Raw genomic sequence first — 14975 nt, forward strand, 5'->3', positions numbered from 1 at the left:
CGCTGAAACCTTCTGCTCAGTGTGCTGCTGCGGCTAGGAAAGCGAATAGAATGTTGGGTGTTATTAGGAAGGGTATGGAGTCCAGGTGTGCGGATGTTATAATGCCGTTGTATCGCTCCATGGTGCGACCGCACCTGGAGTATTGTGTTCAGTACTGGTCTCCGTATCTCAAAAAAGATATAGTAGAATTGGAAAAGGTACAGCGAAGGGCGACGAAAATGATAGTGGGGATGGGACGACTTTCCTACGAAGAGAGGCTGAGAAGGCTAGGGCTTTTCAGCTTGGAGAAGAGACGGCTGAGGGGAGATATGATAGAAGTGTATAAAATAATGAGTGGAATGGATCGGGTGGATGTGAAGCGACTGTTCATGCTATCCAAAAATACTAGGACTAGAGGGCATGAGTTGAAGCTACAGTGTGGTAAATTTAAAACGAATCGGAGAAAATTTTTCTTCACCCAACGTGTAATTAGACTCTGGAATTCGTTGCCGGAGAACGTGGTACGGGCGGTTAGCTTGACGGAGTTTAAAAAGGGGTTAGATAGATTCCTAAAGGACAAGTCCATAGACCGCTATTAAATGGACTTGGAAAAATTCCGCATTTTTAGGTATAACTTGTCTGGAATGTTTTTATGTTTGGGGAGCGTGCCAGGTGCCCTTGACCTGGATTGGCCACTGTCGGTGACAGGATGCTGGGCTAGATGGACCTTTGGTCTTTCCCAGTATGGCACTACTTATGTACTTATGTACTTATGCACATTGAGCCTGCAAAGAGGTGGGAAAATGTGGGATACAAATGCAATAAATAATAATATACCACTTAGACCTAAGTGGTTTACAGTTTTGTTTTTTTCATTTTACAGGTACTGGGTTTGTCCCTAGTGGGCTCACAGTCTACGTAATACCTTGTACTACTGTTGTACCTGGTGCAAAATGACTTGCCCAGGGTCACAAGGAACTGAAGAGGGAATTGAATCTGGGTCCTCAGGATCTCAGTTCCTTGGCATGCCCCTAACCCCCCACCCCTGACATAGAGCACAACTGAACTGAGATGTAAGTTCAAACACATGCCCCTAACCCACCCCTCCCAGGTCCACCATCAAAATTAGGCACTCAAGGCCTGATTCTATAATAGGACACATCCCCTTTCAGTTGTGTGACTCACAAACTATGTGCAACTCTTTACAGAATATTTATAGAGAGTTGTGTGCGTAAATCCTAATTAGTGCTAATAATTGCTCGTTACCAGTCAATTATCGCCACTGATTGGCTTTTTAACTAATTTAGATACACACACAAACCAGATTTGCGCATGCATCTTTGGACGCCATATACAGAATTTGGGGTCAGTTTATAGAATAAGGGTGTGAGTTTCTCTTTCCTTTTTACCTCAGATCTCTCAGCTTTCTAAAGTCAGTTTCCTTGTATTCCACCAGTTGCGTGCCATTCTCCATCTTTTTAATCAAGAAGGGTTTCCACGCACTTATTCTCTTGTTTTTTAATGTCTCGACTCTACTACTGTAACATTGTTCATGGTGGTTTGCTATGCTCCTCACTGAAGAAATTACAAACCCTCCACAGCACAGCCATTCAATTGCTTTGCCATTCTCGTCATACCGATCACATCACTCCGTTACTGAAAAACACACTGAATCATTCACAATGTAGCGACATTAACATTTAAGGCCTTTGGATTAGGTTTCCCCGAATATCCATCTGTTAGGATTCTTCGCTCTCTAAATGACCACCATCTAGTTCTGCCCAGTCCCAAACACTCATATCTGGAATCTACTAGACATTGTGCTTTCTTCTTCCTTTCACCCTACACCTGGAATAACCTTCCTTCTTCCTATCCGCAACAATGCTCTGCTTAAAAAGCTTCAAAGCTGAGTTGAAGACATGGCTCTTTAAACAGGCTTTAAGGGGCAAACTAACCTGGATTGTCAGACAGAGCTCTACTCCTTTGACCCTGATTTCTTGTTGTTATCTTCCCCGTCTCCTTTTTTGCCTCTCTTGTGTGTTTGCACTGCTGTCCTATTTTAAATGGCATTCTTCTCTTTTTTCTATGGAACCTATTGTAGATTGTACAGCACTCTGATGAGTCAGTTAGAGTGGTCTAGTAAATATTAATAAACTATAAGAGTTTCATATATAACCTGTCCTAATCTGGGAAAATCTAGTGAAAGGTGGAGGAGTGGCCTAGTGGTTAGTGTGGTGGACTTTGGTCCTGGGGAACTGGGTTTGATTCCCACTGCAGGCACAGGCAGCTCCTTGTGACTCTGGGCAAGTCACTTAACCCTCAGGTACAAATGAGTACCTGTATATAGTATGTAAACCCCACAGAAAGGCAGCATATCAAGTCCCATTCCCTTTTCCCTATGTCAGATTCTACATGGAATGTTGCTACTATTGGAGATTCTAGATGGAATTGGAATGTTGCTACTATTGAGATTCTGGTGCTACTATTTGAGATTCTACATGGAATGTTAATGTTGCTACTCCACTAGCAACATTCCATGTAGAAGCCTGCCCTTGCAGCCGCACAGGCTTCTGTTTCTGTGAGACGTCCTGCTCACAGAAACAGAAGCCTGTGCGGCTGCAAGGGTAGGCTTCTACATGGAATGTTGCTAGTGGAGGAGTCGCCTAGTGGTTAGTGTGGTGGACTTTGGTCCTGGGGAACTGGGTTCGATTCCCACTGCAGGCACAGGCAGCTCCTTGCGACTCTGGGCAAGTCACTTAACCCACAAATAAGTACCTGTATATAATATGTAAGCCGCATTGAGCCTGCCATGAGCGGGAAAGCGCGGGGTACAAATGTAAAAAAAAAAAAAAAAAATTGTATTAATTTAGTCCAACAGAAAGTTATTGCCTTACATAATTTCAATACTAGTATCTTTCATGCACTGTAGCCAAGAAGACCTTCAGCAAAAGTTTGGAAGTGGTAAAACACTTGGTGCAATTGTGTTTAATTACCTCTGGGATTCTGGTGATGAGGAAAGTGATGATCTGTGGCACGCATCTTCCTGGAGCATGCAGCATGCAATGTGTGGCCAACTGGAATAAAAGAACTGCTGTGAGGTGGAGGGTGAGGGCTGGATCCTCAGTGGCCTTCAGTTGTTCAATCAGAGCCTGTCTGTGCTGGAACACCACTTGTCTAGAACAAGAAAAGAGATAGTAATTGTGCTGTAGCCTTAGATCAATCAAATGACCATAATCAAACGTTTGTGCAAGTACTCCTGACAGGATTGACTTTTACCTCTAGCTATGATAAAGAAAGGTATATTTCTAAAACAACCCAAGCAACAGACATATAGCAAGGCGTCTCAAAAGTTTCTAAAGTAATGAAAACCGGAGTAGCTTTCCTGCGATGGGTTCCATTGTTGATGTCACCCCATGCGGTGAGGACTTGCCATTCTGCTTGTATTTTCAGAAACATTTAAATATCTCCAAGCTTTTAGAGTGGAAGGAGATTCTGGAACAAGGAGTTATAAGATTAATGTGGAAGAGGTAGTCTCTGGAAATATATGGATTTTATTTTGCATGAAATTTTTATTGACCTTATTGAATGTAGATACAATGAAAACAATTAAAAAAAACCTTACAAGTAACCCTCTTAATGTTAAAGCAGTTACACCCTACCCGCCACACCCTTTCCTATCTCGCGGGAGCACTAAAGAAATGAATCCACTTGTACAATAAAGTGCACAATAAGGCACACAGTACCCCCTTCCACGCAAGCTACTTTCCTAATATTCCATCTCAGAGAATTTGCTAGAGAAAAATCTGTACATTATACATGAGGATGAGTTTTTAAAGTTCAAATATTTTTCAAAAATCATACTGTCGGTAAAAACTAAAAATTTAAACTGCATAAAAGGATTCTATATTTTATTAGGCTTATTGATATTTCTTCTTAATATTCAGGTTAATTTTTCCATCTGAACCACATCCCAAATTTCCTGGAGCCATTCCTCTTTCGAGGGAAGTTGAATTAATTTCCGTTATTTTGCAATGCACTGTTAGCGGAGAACAATAAAAGGTAAATTAAAGCAAATTTTTATGGAGAGATTTCAACTGTTCTAACCAAAACCAAAAGAAATTCTGAGCGGAAATTATTTACAGACTCTTAGTGGAGGTGGTAGAGATGAAGACAATAGGGTGGCTGGCAAGATGGAACTTCCTTATCCGTGGGCTATAAAAGACTATATAGGTAGTGCTAAAACATGTTATGTTACACCAGTTCTTGTATTCCTATACTTATACAGTTCAAGGACGGATTCCATACAAACAAGAACCATTTTGTCAGGGAATTACAAAAAGAATGTTATCAACCAACAGATCCAGTTAATTAAACAGCAGATAATCCAGCCTTACATAACGAAAAAAGCTTTTAAATTCTTTCTAAACCTAAGGTAATGAGAACATGATCTTAAACAAAAAGAGAGTTGATTCCACAAATTGGCTAACTGGTATTGAATAGAGGAAGAAAGATGTCCAGCCGATTTAAGTCCCCTAAACACTGGATATCTGAGTTGAAAAAGACAATGGGGTGCTTTTACTAAGGTGTGCTGAAAAATGGCCTGCGGTAGTGTAGGCGCGTGTTTTGAGCGTGAGAAGAATCATTTTTCAACGCACCTGCAAAAAAATGACTTTTTAAAATGTTTGCCAGAAATGGATGTGCAGCAAAATGAAAATTGCCACACATCTATTTTAGGTCTGAGACCTTACTGTCAGTCATCGACCTAGCGGTAAAGTATCACGCAGTAACCGGGTGGTCATGACCTACGTGCATCCGAAAATAAAAATTATTTTTTGGACATGCGTATTGGACGCGCGCCAAAAATGAAATTACTGCAAGAGTCACGAGGTAGCCGGGCGGTAACTCCATTTTGGCGCGTGTTGGGTGCGCTTAGATGCTTACGCGGCTTGGTAAAAGGGCCCCTATGACTTCTATAACTTGCAGTGGAGCCTTAAGTCGCTAGATTTAACATATAAGCAGCCATGTCCCCTGTCAAGATTTTGAAAGTGGTGACACAGTTTCAACTGAATTCTCGCAGCAACAGGTAGCCAATGAAGTTTAGAATAAAAAGGCTGGAATGATTCAAATTTAGATATACCAAAAATCAATCTTACTGCTGAATGTTAGACTATTTGTAACTGATGCAAATAGCTAAAGTAAGGTTACAATAGTCTACTCTGGAAAGGATTAATGATTGCACCAGAATCCTATAGAAATCAAACAAAATAAAACCTGGAAAAGAAAATAAGATGATACCTTTTTTATTGGACATAACTTAATACATTTCTTGATTAGCTTTCGAAGGTTGCCCTTCTTCCTCAGATCGGAAAGAAGCAAATGTGCTAGCTGACAGTGTATATAAGTGAAAACATTCAAGCATTACTATGACAGTAAAATAGATACCATTGGAGATTCTACATGGAATGTTGCTATTCCACTAGCAACATTCCATGTAGAAGCCTGCGCGGCCATGTTGGTGATCTACAAGGGCCGACTTCTACATGGAATGTTGCTAGTGGAATAGCAACATTCCATGTAGAATCTATAGAAATCAAACAAAATAAAACATGGAAAAGAAAATAAGATGATACCTTTTTTATTGGACATAACTTAATACATTTCTTGATTAGCTTTCGAAGGTTACCCTTCTTCGTCAGATCGGAAATAAGCAAATGTGCTAGCTGACAGTGTATATAAGTGAAAACATTCAAGCATTACTATGACAGTAAAATAGATACCATTGGAGATTCTACATGGAATGTTGCTACTATTGGAGATTCTACATGGAATGTTGCTATTCCACTAGCAACATTCCATGTAGAAGCCTGCGCGGCCATGTTGGTGATCTACAAGGGCCGACTTCTACATGGAATGTTGCTAGTGGAATAGCAACATTCCATGTAGAATCTATAGAAATCAAACAAAATAAAACATGGAAAAGAAAATAAGATGATACCTTTTTTATTGGACATAACTTAATACATTTCTTGATTAGCTTTCGAAGGTTACCCTTCTTCGTCAGATCGGAAATAAGCAAATGTGCTAGCTGACAGTGTATATAAGTGAAAACATTCAAGCATTACTATGACAGTAAAATAGATACCATTGGAGATTCTACATGGAATGTTGCTACTATTGGAGATTCTACATGGAATGTTGCTATTCCACTAGCAACATTCCATGTAGAAGGCTGCGCAGGCTTCTGTTTCTGTGAGTCTGACGTCCTGCACGTATGTGCAGGACGTCAGACTCACAGAAGCAGAAGCTTGCGCGGCCACATTGGTGATCCGCAAGGGCCGACTTCTACATGGAATGTTGCTAGTGGAATAGCAACATTCCATGTAGAATCTATAGAAATCAAACAAAATAAAACATGGAAAAGAAAATAAGATGATACCTTTTTTATTGGACATAACTTAATACATTTCTTGATTAGCTTTCGAAGGTCGCCCTTCTTCCTCAGATCGGAAATAAGCAAATGTGCTAGCTGACAGTGTATATAAGTGAAAACATTCAAGCATTACTATGACAGTCTGACAGGGTGGGAGGATGGGGGTGGGTCGGAGGTATGCATAGGGACATCAAAGCATAGCATTGATATTCTAACAAGATGGGTGTGGATAGGTGAGGGGAAGGGAAGGTGATCAACAGAGAAATACAGCTTTATGGTTTATAATGGGCTAATCAAGAAATGTATTAAGTTATGTCCAATAAAAAAGGTATCATCTTATTTTCTTTTCCATGTTTTATTTTGTTTGATTTCTATTGATAACCTTAAGAGTGGACTAACACGGCTACCACACTCCTCTACCAGAATCCTAAAAATCTCAGAACTAAAATATTTTCTAACAGCTCTGAGTTCTCTCAAAATAATAAAAGACTGTTTAATAGTTGATATAAATTCATCTAACTGTCCTAGTACTATCCATATAGTGGATCAGGGTGGGAATTAAGAATTATCTGTAAAGCAGTGATAGTCACTATAATTTATCCATTTAGTTAAGGCTTGCTGAATGGACAGTGGCAGAAGTGGTCAGTGGCATATATGAAAATTCAGCTCCACTGATACGTGTGGAGGGGCATAATCGAACAGGGCGCCCAAGTTTTCATGAGGGCATCCTCGCAGGATGGCCCCGCGAAGGGGCGGGGAAACCCGTATTATCGAAACAAGATGGGTGTCCATCTTTCGTTTCGATAATACAGTCGGGGATGCCCAAATCTCAACATTTAGGTCGACCTTAGAGATGGTCGACCTTAGAGAAGATGGTCGTTCCCAGTTTTCAGCCATAATGGAAACCGAGGACGCCCATCTCAAAAATGACCAAATCCAAGCCCTTCGGCCGTGGGAGGAGCCAGAATTCATAGTGAACTGGTCCCCCTGACATGCCAGGCCACCAACCGGACACCCTAGGGGGCACTGCAGTGGACTTCACAAATTGCTCCCAGGTGCATAGCTCCCTTACCTTGGGTGCTGAACCCCCCAAAACCCACTCCCCACAACTGTACACCACTACCATAGCCCTAAGGGGTGAAGGGGGGCACCTACATGTGGGTACAGTGGATTTAGGGTGGGTTTTGGAGGGCTCACATTTACCACCACAAGTGTAACAGGTAGGGGGGGATGGGTCTGGGTCCGCCTGCCTGAAGTGCACCTCACCCACTAAAAACTGCTCCAGGGACCTGCATACTGCTGTGATGGAGCTGGGTATGACATTTGAGGCTGGCATAGAGGCTGGCAAAAAATGTTTTAAATTTTTTTTGGGGGGGGGGTGGGAGGGGGTTGGTGACCACTAGGGGAGTAACAGGAGGTCGTCCCCAATTCCCTCAGGTGGTCATCTGGTCAGTTCGGGCACCTTTTCATGGCTTGGCCGCAAGAAAAAATGGACAAGTAAAGTCGTCCAAGTGTTTGTCAGGGATGCCCTTCTTTTTTCCATTATCGGCCGAGGACGCCCATCTCTTAATCACGCCCCAGTCCCGCCTTTGCTACAGTGCCGACACGCCCCCATGAACTTTGGTCGTCCCTGCGACGGGAAGCAGTTGAGGACGCCCAAATCAGCTTTCGATTATGCAGATTTGGGCGACCCTGAGAGAATGACGCCCATCTCCAGATTTGTGTTGGAATATGGGCGCCCTTCTTTTTCGAAAATAAGCCTGACTGTGGCACAGAATATATGTATTAATTCAAATGCCACGGCCAACTTTTAAATTAACATGCTGTGTGCCATCACTGAAAATCTGTCCCAATATTTAAATTCAGAAAACAAGCACACAGATCTCAGACAGGAAGGAATTGGTGTGAATGAGTAGACTGGACAGACCATTCTTTCTGTCATTATGTTCTATGCTTCTACCGCACAGTTTACAATAAAGTCATCAAGAATCATAAAGCCATTTAACAAAATCTTGAGTGGTAATATTACAATTTAAAAGCTACAAACATTCACATACTAAGCAAAAGTCTGGCTAACAGCCAGAATATGTAAATTAAAACCTAATTTCTTTTTAATGTAGTTTTTTAATGCAACATTAACTTTTAGAATTCCTGTTCTAAGGAAAATTATAAATTCGAACACAACAGAAAAAAATGGCATGTCTTAACCTGTTCAGTTTGCTGGCTGAGTTTCTTTAATAAATTATTCAACAGTGTATTCTGCTAGCCACGTACTCAGGCTGTAGACAGACATCGAAAAATAGATTTTACTGTAAACCACTTTAATACCTTGATTGGGCTAAGTGGTATATAAAGTAAAATCCAATGAAATCCAATCAAAGGTATGCAGTTACATGTCTATACTCGATGCCAAATGTAGATCATGCACTAGGTTTCAGTTTAGTTTATTAGCGTCCGAGTTTAATGCTGGTCATCTAAAATTGCAGCTGGATATTTCAAAGCATGTGTATAGGATTACATACCTGATGTACATTATTCACCTTTAGATGTATCATACATTGGAAACTGGTTTAGCATATTTGGTGCGGACCCATGTTTCTAAGCTGCCTGCTTTGTGAGACTCGGCTTACTTGGTGTCTAACATAGTAACGTAGTAGTTGACGGCAGAAAAAGACCTGCACAGTCCATCCAGTCTGCCCAAGAAGATAAACTCATATGTGCTACTTTTTGTGTATACCTTACCTTGAGATTTGTATCTGCCATTTTCAGGGCACAGACCGTAGAAGTGTTGCCCAGCACTAGCCCCGCCTCCCATTCTCGGCTAATCTTCTGAGGATCCCTTCTTTCTGAACAGGATTCCTTTATGTTTATCCCACGCATGTTTGAATTCCGCTACCGTTTTCATCTCCACCACCTCCCACGGGAGAGCATTCCAAGTATCCACCACTCTCTCCGTGAAAAAATACTTCTTGACATTTTTCTTGAGTCTGCCCCCCTTCAATCTCATATCATGTCCTCTAGTTCTACCGCCTTCCCATCTACGGAAAAGGTTCGTTAGCGGATTAATACCTTTCAAATATTTGAACATCTGTATCATATCACCCCTGTTTCTCCTTTCCTCCAGGGTATACATGTTCAGGTCAGCAAGTCTCTCCTCATACGTCTTGTAACGCAAATCCCATACCATTCTCGTGGTTCCTTTGCACAGCTACATTCCAGTAATTTGACAATTACTGGAATGTAGCTGTGTAAAGGAACTAGTTAGACATCAAGTATATAAATATAGCCTTGAGGATGACATAGTACTTGCCAGTTTATAAAATCACATATACTTTGTGCTCCTCCAAAAGTATTAATAACACTGTCAGAGGGACAGTACTTGAACATTACCTTTCCTTCTTTTTATCTCCTTTTTTCAACATGATACCACAGGCATCAGCGGCAGCATCCAAGCATGAAAGGAAATCTTCTAAACTCTGCAAAACAAGTCATTGCAAACAGCACTGATTCTTTGGGGTCCCTTTTTTATTTTTGTTAGTTTCCGACTGATTTTTATAACAGGATGCCTATAAGTGGAAAGTCCAAAAAGGTGCCTATTTTTAAAAGACAACATAGGCATCTATGTCAATAAGCAATACAACTCTTCTTAACCCATTAGTGCCCAACGTTCCCATATGGGATTTTATTATGGGAACATTGGGCACTAACTGGTTAATCGCCATTTCCCCTAAAAAGAGTCCGGTGTGGTGTACAGAAATACAAATATCCACCAAAGGAATTACAGCATTATAAACATTAATATCAAATCTATTAAAAAGGTCTGATCGATACAACAAAATATTATAAGATTATAATCATACATCAGATACAAATCTCATCAGACAGCAGTAGTAAAGATAAGCTCAAGAACAAAGCTCAGACATTAATGTATTATAAAATATAAACATAGTTCATATTTTATAAAACAGCCACCCAGTTCCGATGGTACACAGATGCTGACAGTGGTGTGAATTAGGGAAATGTAATCTTGGAGTGTACACATGCATTTATAAAAAGCATGCAGATACACTGCAATCCCAGGTCCACTCCACCCACACTACACACAGATGTGTTAAATTCAGCACACATTTTCTGTGGGTGTACCTTTTACAAGTGCATGTTTATAAGAGCTCTTTGCTGCATGCACAATAGGTTCTGCGTGCAGAAAAAAAATTCTTAAATTGCCCCAAAAAGCAACTGTTCAGGCACAGTTTGGTTTTATAGTTTCCTAACAACCCAGCAGGCAATGATGGGATGAACTAATGATGACACAGGAATAAGCAGAAGAGGCGTTGGCCTTCTTACATGTTAGCACATGAACAGGGTCGGTTCCAGGGTTTAGGATGCCCTGGGTCAATTTTTTTGCCCCCATCTTTGGGACAATTTTGCAGTACGAGCTGTGCAGGTAGGGGGAAATTTCCATAAGCATGGTCACCCACTTAAGTGAAAAGCCACTGTTTAACTCAATCTCGCCAACATAACCCTTACAAGTAGCAGACTTGAATACATGAATAGTGCATTGTCTGTGCTGGTATCTGTTTAGTTTAGGTCTCTGTGTTGAGAAAATTATTGAAAAATTAATGGATCTCAGGCCCCAAGGCAGCACAGGTAGGTCTTGTCAGATGAATCTGATTAACTTTAAACTGAGGGACATGTCTCCTCCGCTCTGATACCCCAATATGTCTGTTCCACACGAACCTTATCCTATCATAACATCACTTTGTATTTGTTCATACCGGAAGCTCTGGAATGAGGGGACATAGGATGAAGGTGAAAGTGGAGGGTCTCAGGAGTAATCTAAAGAAATACTTCTTTACAGGAAGGGTGGAATGGCTTCCTGGTGGATGTGGTGGTGATAAAGACCGTGAAAGGGGAGGGTCTCAGGAGTAATCCAAAGAAATACTTCTTTACAGGAAGGGTGGAATGGCTTCCTGGTGGATGTGGTGGTGATAAAGACCGTGAAAGGGGAGGGTCTCAGGAGTAATCTAAAGAAATACTTCTTTACAGGAAGGGTGGAATGGCTTCCTGGTGGATGTGGTGGTGATAAAGACCGTGAAAGGGGAGGGTCTCAGGAGTAATCTAAAGAAATACTTCTTTACAGGAAGGGTGGAATGGCTTCCTGGTGGATTTGGTGGTGTTAAAGAACGAATCTGAATTCAAGAATGCATGGGACAAGCACAGATGATTTCTAAAAGAAAGCAAGAGATAGACTATATGGCCTATCAAATCTGCCTATTTGCCATTGTTTTCTATGCTTCTATTATCAACTTAATATTGCTACTTTCCAGGTAATTATTTGGCCTGCCCATGCTCCTCCCCTCACCCAGCCCATATATAGATACAGATCATATGTGGCCATTTAGCGATTGAAATGGCCAATATGTATCTTTAGTTTTTGAAAATACACGAATAGGCTAATTATACGTTGGGTTGTGTACAAATAGGGGCTCATTTTCAAAGCACTTAAACTTACAAAGTTCCATAGGTTCTGAAGTTAAAGTGCTTGTATAGCATAAAACAACAGTATTTTCTCAGGCTGCAAAGCCTATATCCTAAAAAAACTTCAGATCACCCAAAATACAGCAGAAAGACTCATCTTTGGCAGATCACGTTTTGAGAGTGCAACTCCTCTCCGTGCAAGACTGCACTGGCTCCTAATCAAAGAATGTATCAATTTCAAAGCCCAGACTTTAATCCACAAGATAATACACGGAGAATCTCCGAACTATATGATAAATCTGGTCGACCTTCCAGCAAGAAACATGTCTGTATCCTCACGAAAGTACCTCAACCTGCATAATAAGTACAAAACTTATTATGGATCCAATTTCTCCTTCCTGGGCAGCCGTCTATGGAACGCTCTCCCTAGACCTATCCGAGCAATCCATGACCACCTAACATTTAGAAAAGCACTAAAAACCCATCTATTCAAACAAGCCCTTTGTCCCTTTCAACTGCTTCTCAACCTCTCTCCAAATACTACAAACTTCCATAGGTTATTATGGAACTTTGTAAGTCTGAGTGCTTTGAAAATGAGCCCCTTTAGGTCCTTCAAATCGTCTCCCCTCTCCATCTTTCTGTATTGAACCTCACAGCCCTACTCATACCCCTCACATGTTCACTCAAGCTCTGTTGCCCTCCTAATCCATTGTCAATTTCTTAATCCCCTTGGCCCCACTCTTCCACCCTACCCAAGCCTGAGTCCTCACACACAATTCCATTCAAGCCTCAAGCCCCCAATTACACTCCCAATATCCAGACAATCTTAAAGTCTGCCTTCTTCTGGTCTCTTCCAATTCTATTCGAGTCCCTGCTCTCCCTCACCACCTGTGTGTCCAGTTTCTGCCCTCCTGTCTCTTCCTCCCCCTTCCTCAGCACCCATTGTTTCTGCTGCTCCCCTTTCCTCTCTGAACACACCACCCAAACTCTCGTCCACGCTCTCATTACCTCTCGCCTTGACTACTGCAACTTACTCCTCACCGGCCTCCCACTTAGCCATCTATCCCCCCTTCAATCTGTTCAGAACTCTGCTGCACGTCTTATATTCCGCCAGAACCGATACACTCATATCACCCCTCTCCTCAGGTCACTTCACTGGCTTCCAATCAGATACCGCATTCAATTCAAGCTTCTCCTTCTTACCTACAAATGCACTCAATCTGCTGCCCCTCACTACCTCTCTACCCTCATCTCCCCTTACGTTCCCGCCCGTAACCTCCGTTCACAGGACAAATCCCTCCTCTCATTACCCTTCTCCACCATCGCCAACTCCAGGCTCCGTCCATTCTGCCTCGCCTCACCCTATGCTTGGAACAACCTTCCTGAGCCCTTACGCCAAGCCCCCTCCCTGCCCATCTTCAAGTCTTTGCTTAAAGCCCACCTCTTCAATGCTGCGTTTGGCACCTCTTACTGTTCAGGAAATCCAGACTGCTCCAATTTGACTGCCTCTTTCGGACTGACTGTTCACTTGTCTTTCAGATTGTAAGCTTTTTGAGCAGGGACTGTCCCTCTATGTTAAATTGTTCAGCGCTGCGTAACCCTAGTAGCGCTTTAGAAATGTTAAATAGTAGTAGTAGTAGTATACCATCTTCCTCTCGTCCCCATCAACCATCACCCTGCCTTTTCTCCTCCTTATCCCAGAATCCATCTTCCTCCATATATGGCCTTGCTTTTCCTCCCTCCCTCCTCCTCTGAATGACCAATATCATTTTATTTATAGCGTTCCTTTTTTATTGATTTTATTGAAGTGTAAGCCGCCTTGACTTGAGCCTCAAATAAGGTGGTATAGCAAATTTTAATAAACTATAAACTACAGTATCTGTTCTCTAATCTCATTCCCCTAACATCTGCCAGTCTCAGAACTGCCCCTCCCCCACTCCTAGCCCCACCATCACCAACAGCACTAGCCTCCTCCTCCTGTCCCAGTCCCACCACTGGCACTGTTCCCCCCTCCCATCCCATTCTCACCCCATCATCAACATTGCCCTAGCTAGTTACAGTTTTGTGTAGTAAATTACAAACCTGCAACAGACTGGTGAACTTTTCAGACATCACTTTCTTAACAAAGCAGCATCTTTCAGGGACTGTGCAGACTAATACACCTGGTGCAGGACGCATGAACCAATACTGCTAACTTGAAGAATTCTAAATGAAAAACTGTAATAAGGAATTCTTCACAATTGTTACCCCTGTGCAAAGTGTTTGTAAAGGCAATAAAACAGAATGTTTAAATGATAGTAGTCTGTGAAGCAACCTACCTTTCCATTGAGCGCAGTGTGGAGTTTGGTTAGAGGAATCTGGGTTTCTTCTTGTAGCTTACCTAGCAATTTTTTTCTAACCTACAAAACAGAATATAACATCATGTTATGGATAAAGGTCGATACTTTCTAAATGTTGGAGAAGGCCTCTCTCCCTCAGGGAAATCTCTTGTAAAGGTTGTTTCCAAATTAACTGATACATGGAGAAATCAGATGGCCTCAAGAGTTTCTTTTAAGCTAAGGACCTTGGAAGGAGTGGATAGGTGCTTGGTCAACCTTCAGCAACTAGTGAGTTTCATTTGCACTAGCAGAACCTCAAAGCACCATCCAAACACTTTTTCTAGGTGTTTTATGAAAAGGATACTGCCTGGGTTGGCAAAAGGAATTTGGGGAAAAAATACTAAAGAACCATTATTTTAGGTTAGTTGTTACTCTCCCTTATGTACAGCCATAGGAGAGGACAGATAGAAGTGCTTTTCTTCTGTGCTGCCTCCCAGAGCCTATTGCTGTGTTAGCAGGCATACACAGAAAGTGCTACCTACTTACTACTACTACTACTATTTAGCATTTCTATAGCGCTACAAGGCGTGCGCAGCGCTGCACAAACATAGAAGAAAGACAGTCCCTGCTCAAAGAGCTTACAATCTAATAGACAAAAAAAAGAAATAAAGTAAGCAAATCAAATCAATTAATGTGAACAGGAAGGAGGAGAGGAGGGTAGGTGGAGGTGAGTGGTTACAAGTGGTTACGAGTCAAAAGCAATGTTAAAG

General features: G+C 41.7%; 1 protein-coding gene across 1 annotated transcript in view; it reads right to left on the reverse strand.

The window, feature by feature from the left end:
- UFL1 (UFM1 specific ligase 1) overlaps positions 1-14975 on the reverse strand; it is a 145275-nt gene that overhangs the window by 4946 nt on the left and 125354 nt on the right. Inside the window, exons 16-18 of the mRNA XM_030199083.1 lie at positions 14206-14286; positions 9800-9885; positions 2973-3153 (exon numbers count right to left, since the gene is read on the reverse strand). Coding sequence (XP_030054943.1) covers positions 2973-3153; positions 9800-9885; positions 14206-14286 — 348 coding nt within the window. The remainder of the gene's footprint in view (positions 1-2972; positions 3154-9799; positions 9886-14205; positions 14287-14975) is intronic.

The sequence above is a fragment of the Microcaecilia unicolor genome, chromosome 3 (assembly GCF_901765095.1).
Source record: "Microcaecilia unicolor chromosome 3, aMicUni1.1, whole genome shotgun sequence".
In the NCBI taxonomy this organism is placed as follows: Eukaryota; Metazoa; Chordata; class Amphibia; order Gymnophiona; family Siphonopidae; genus Microcaecilia; species Microcaecilia unicolor.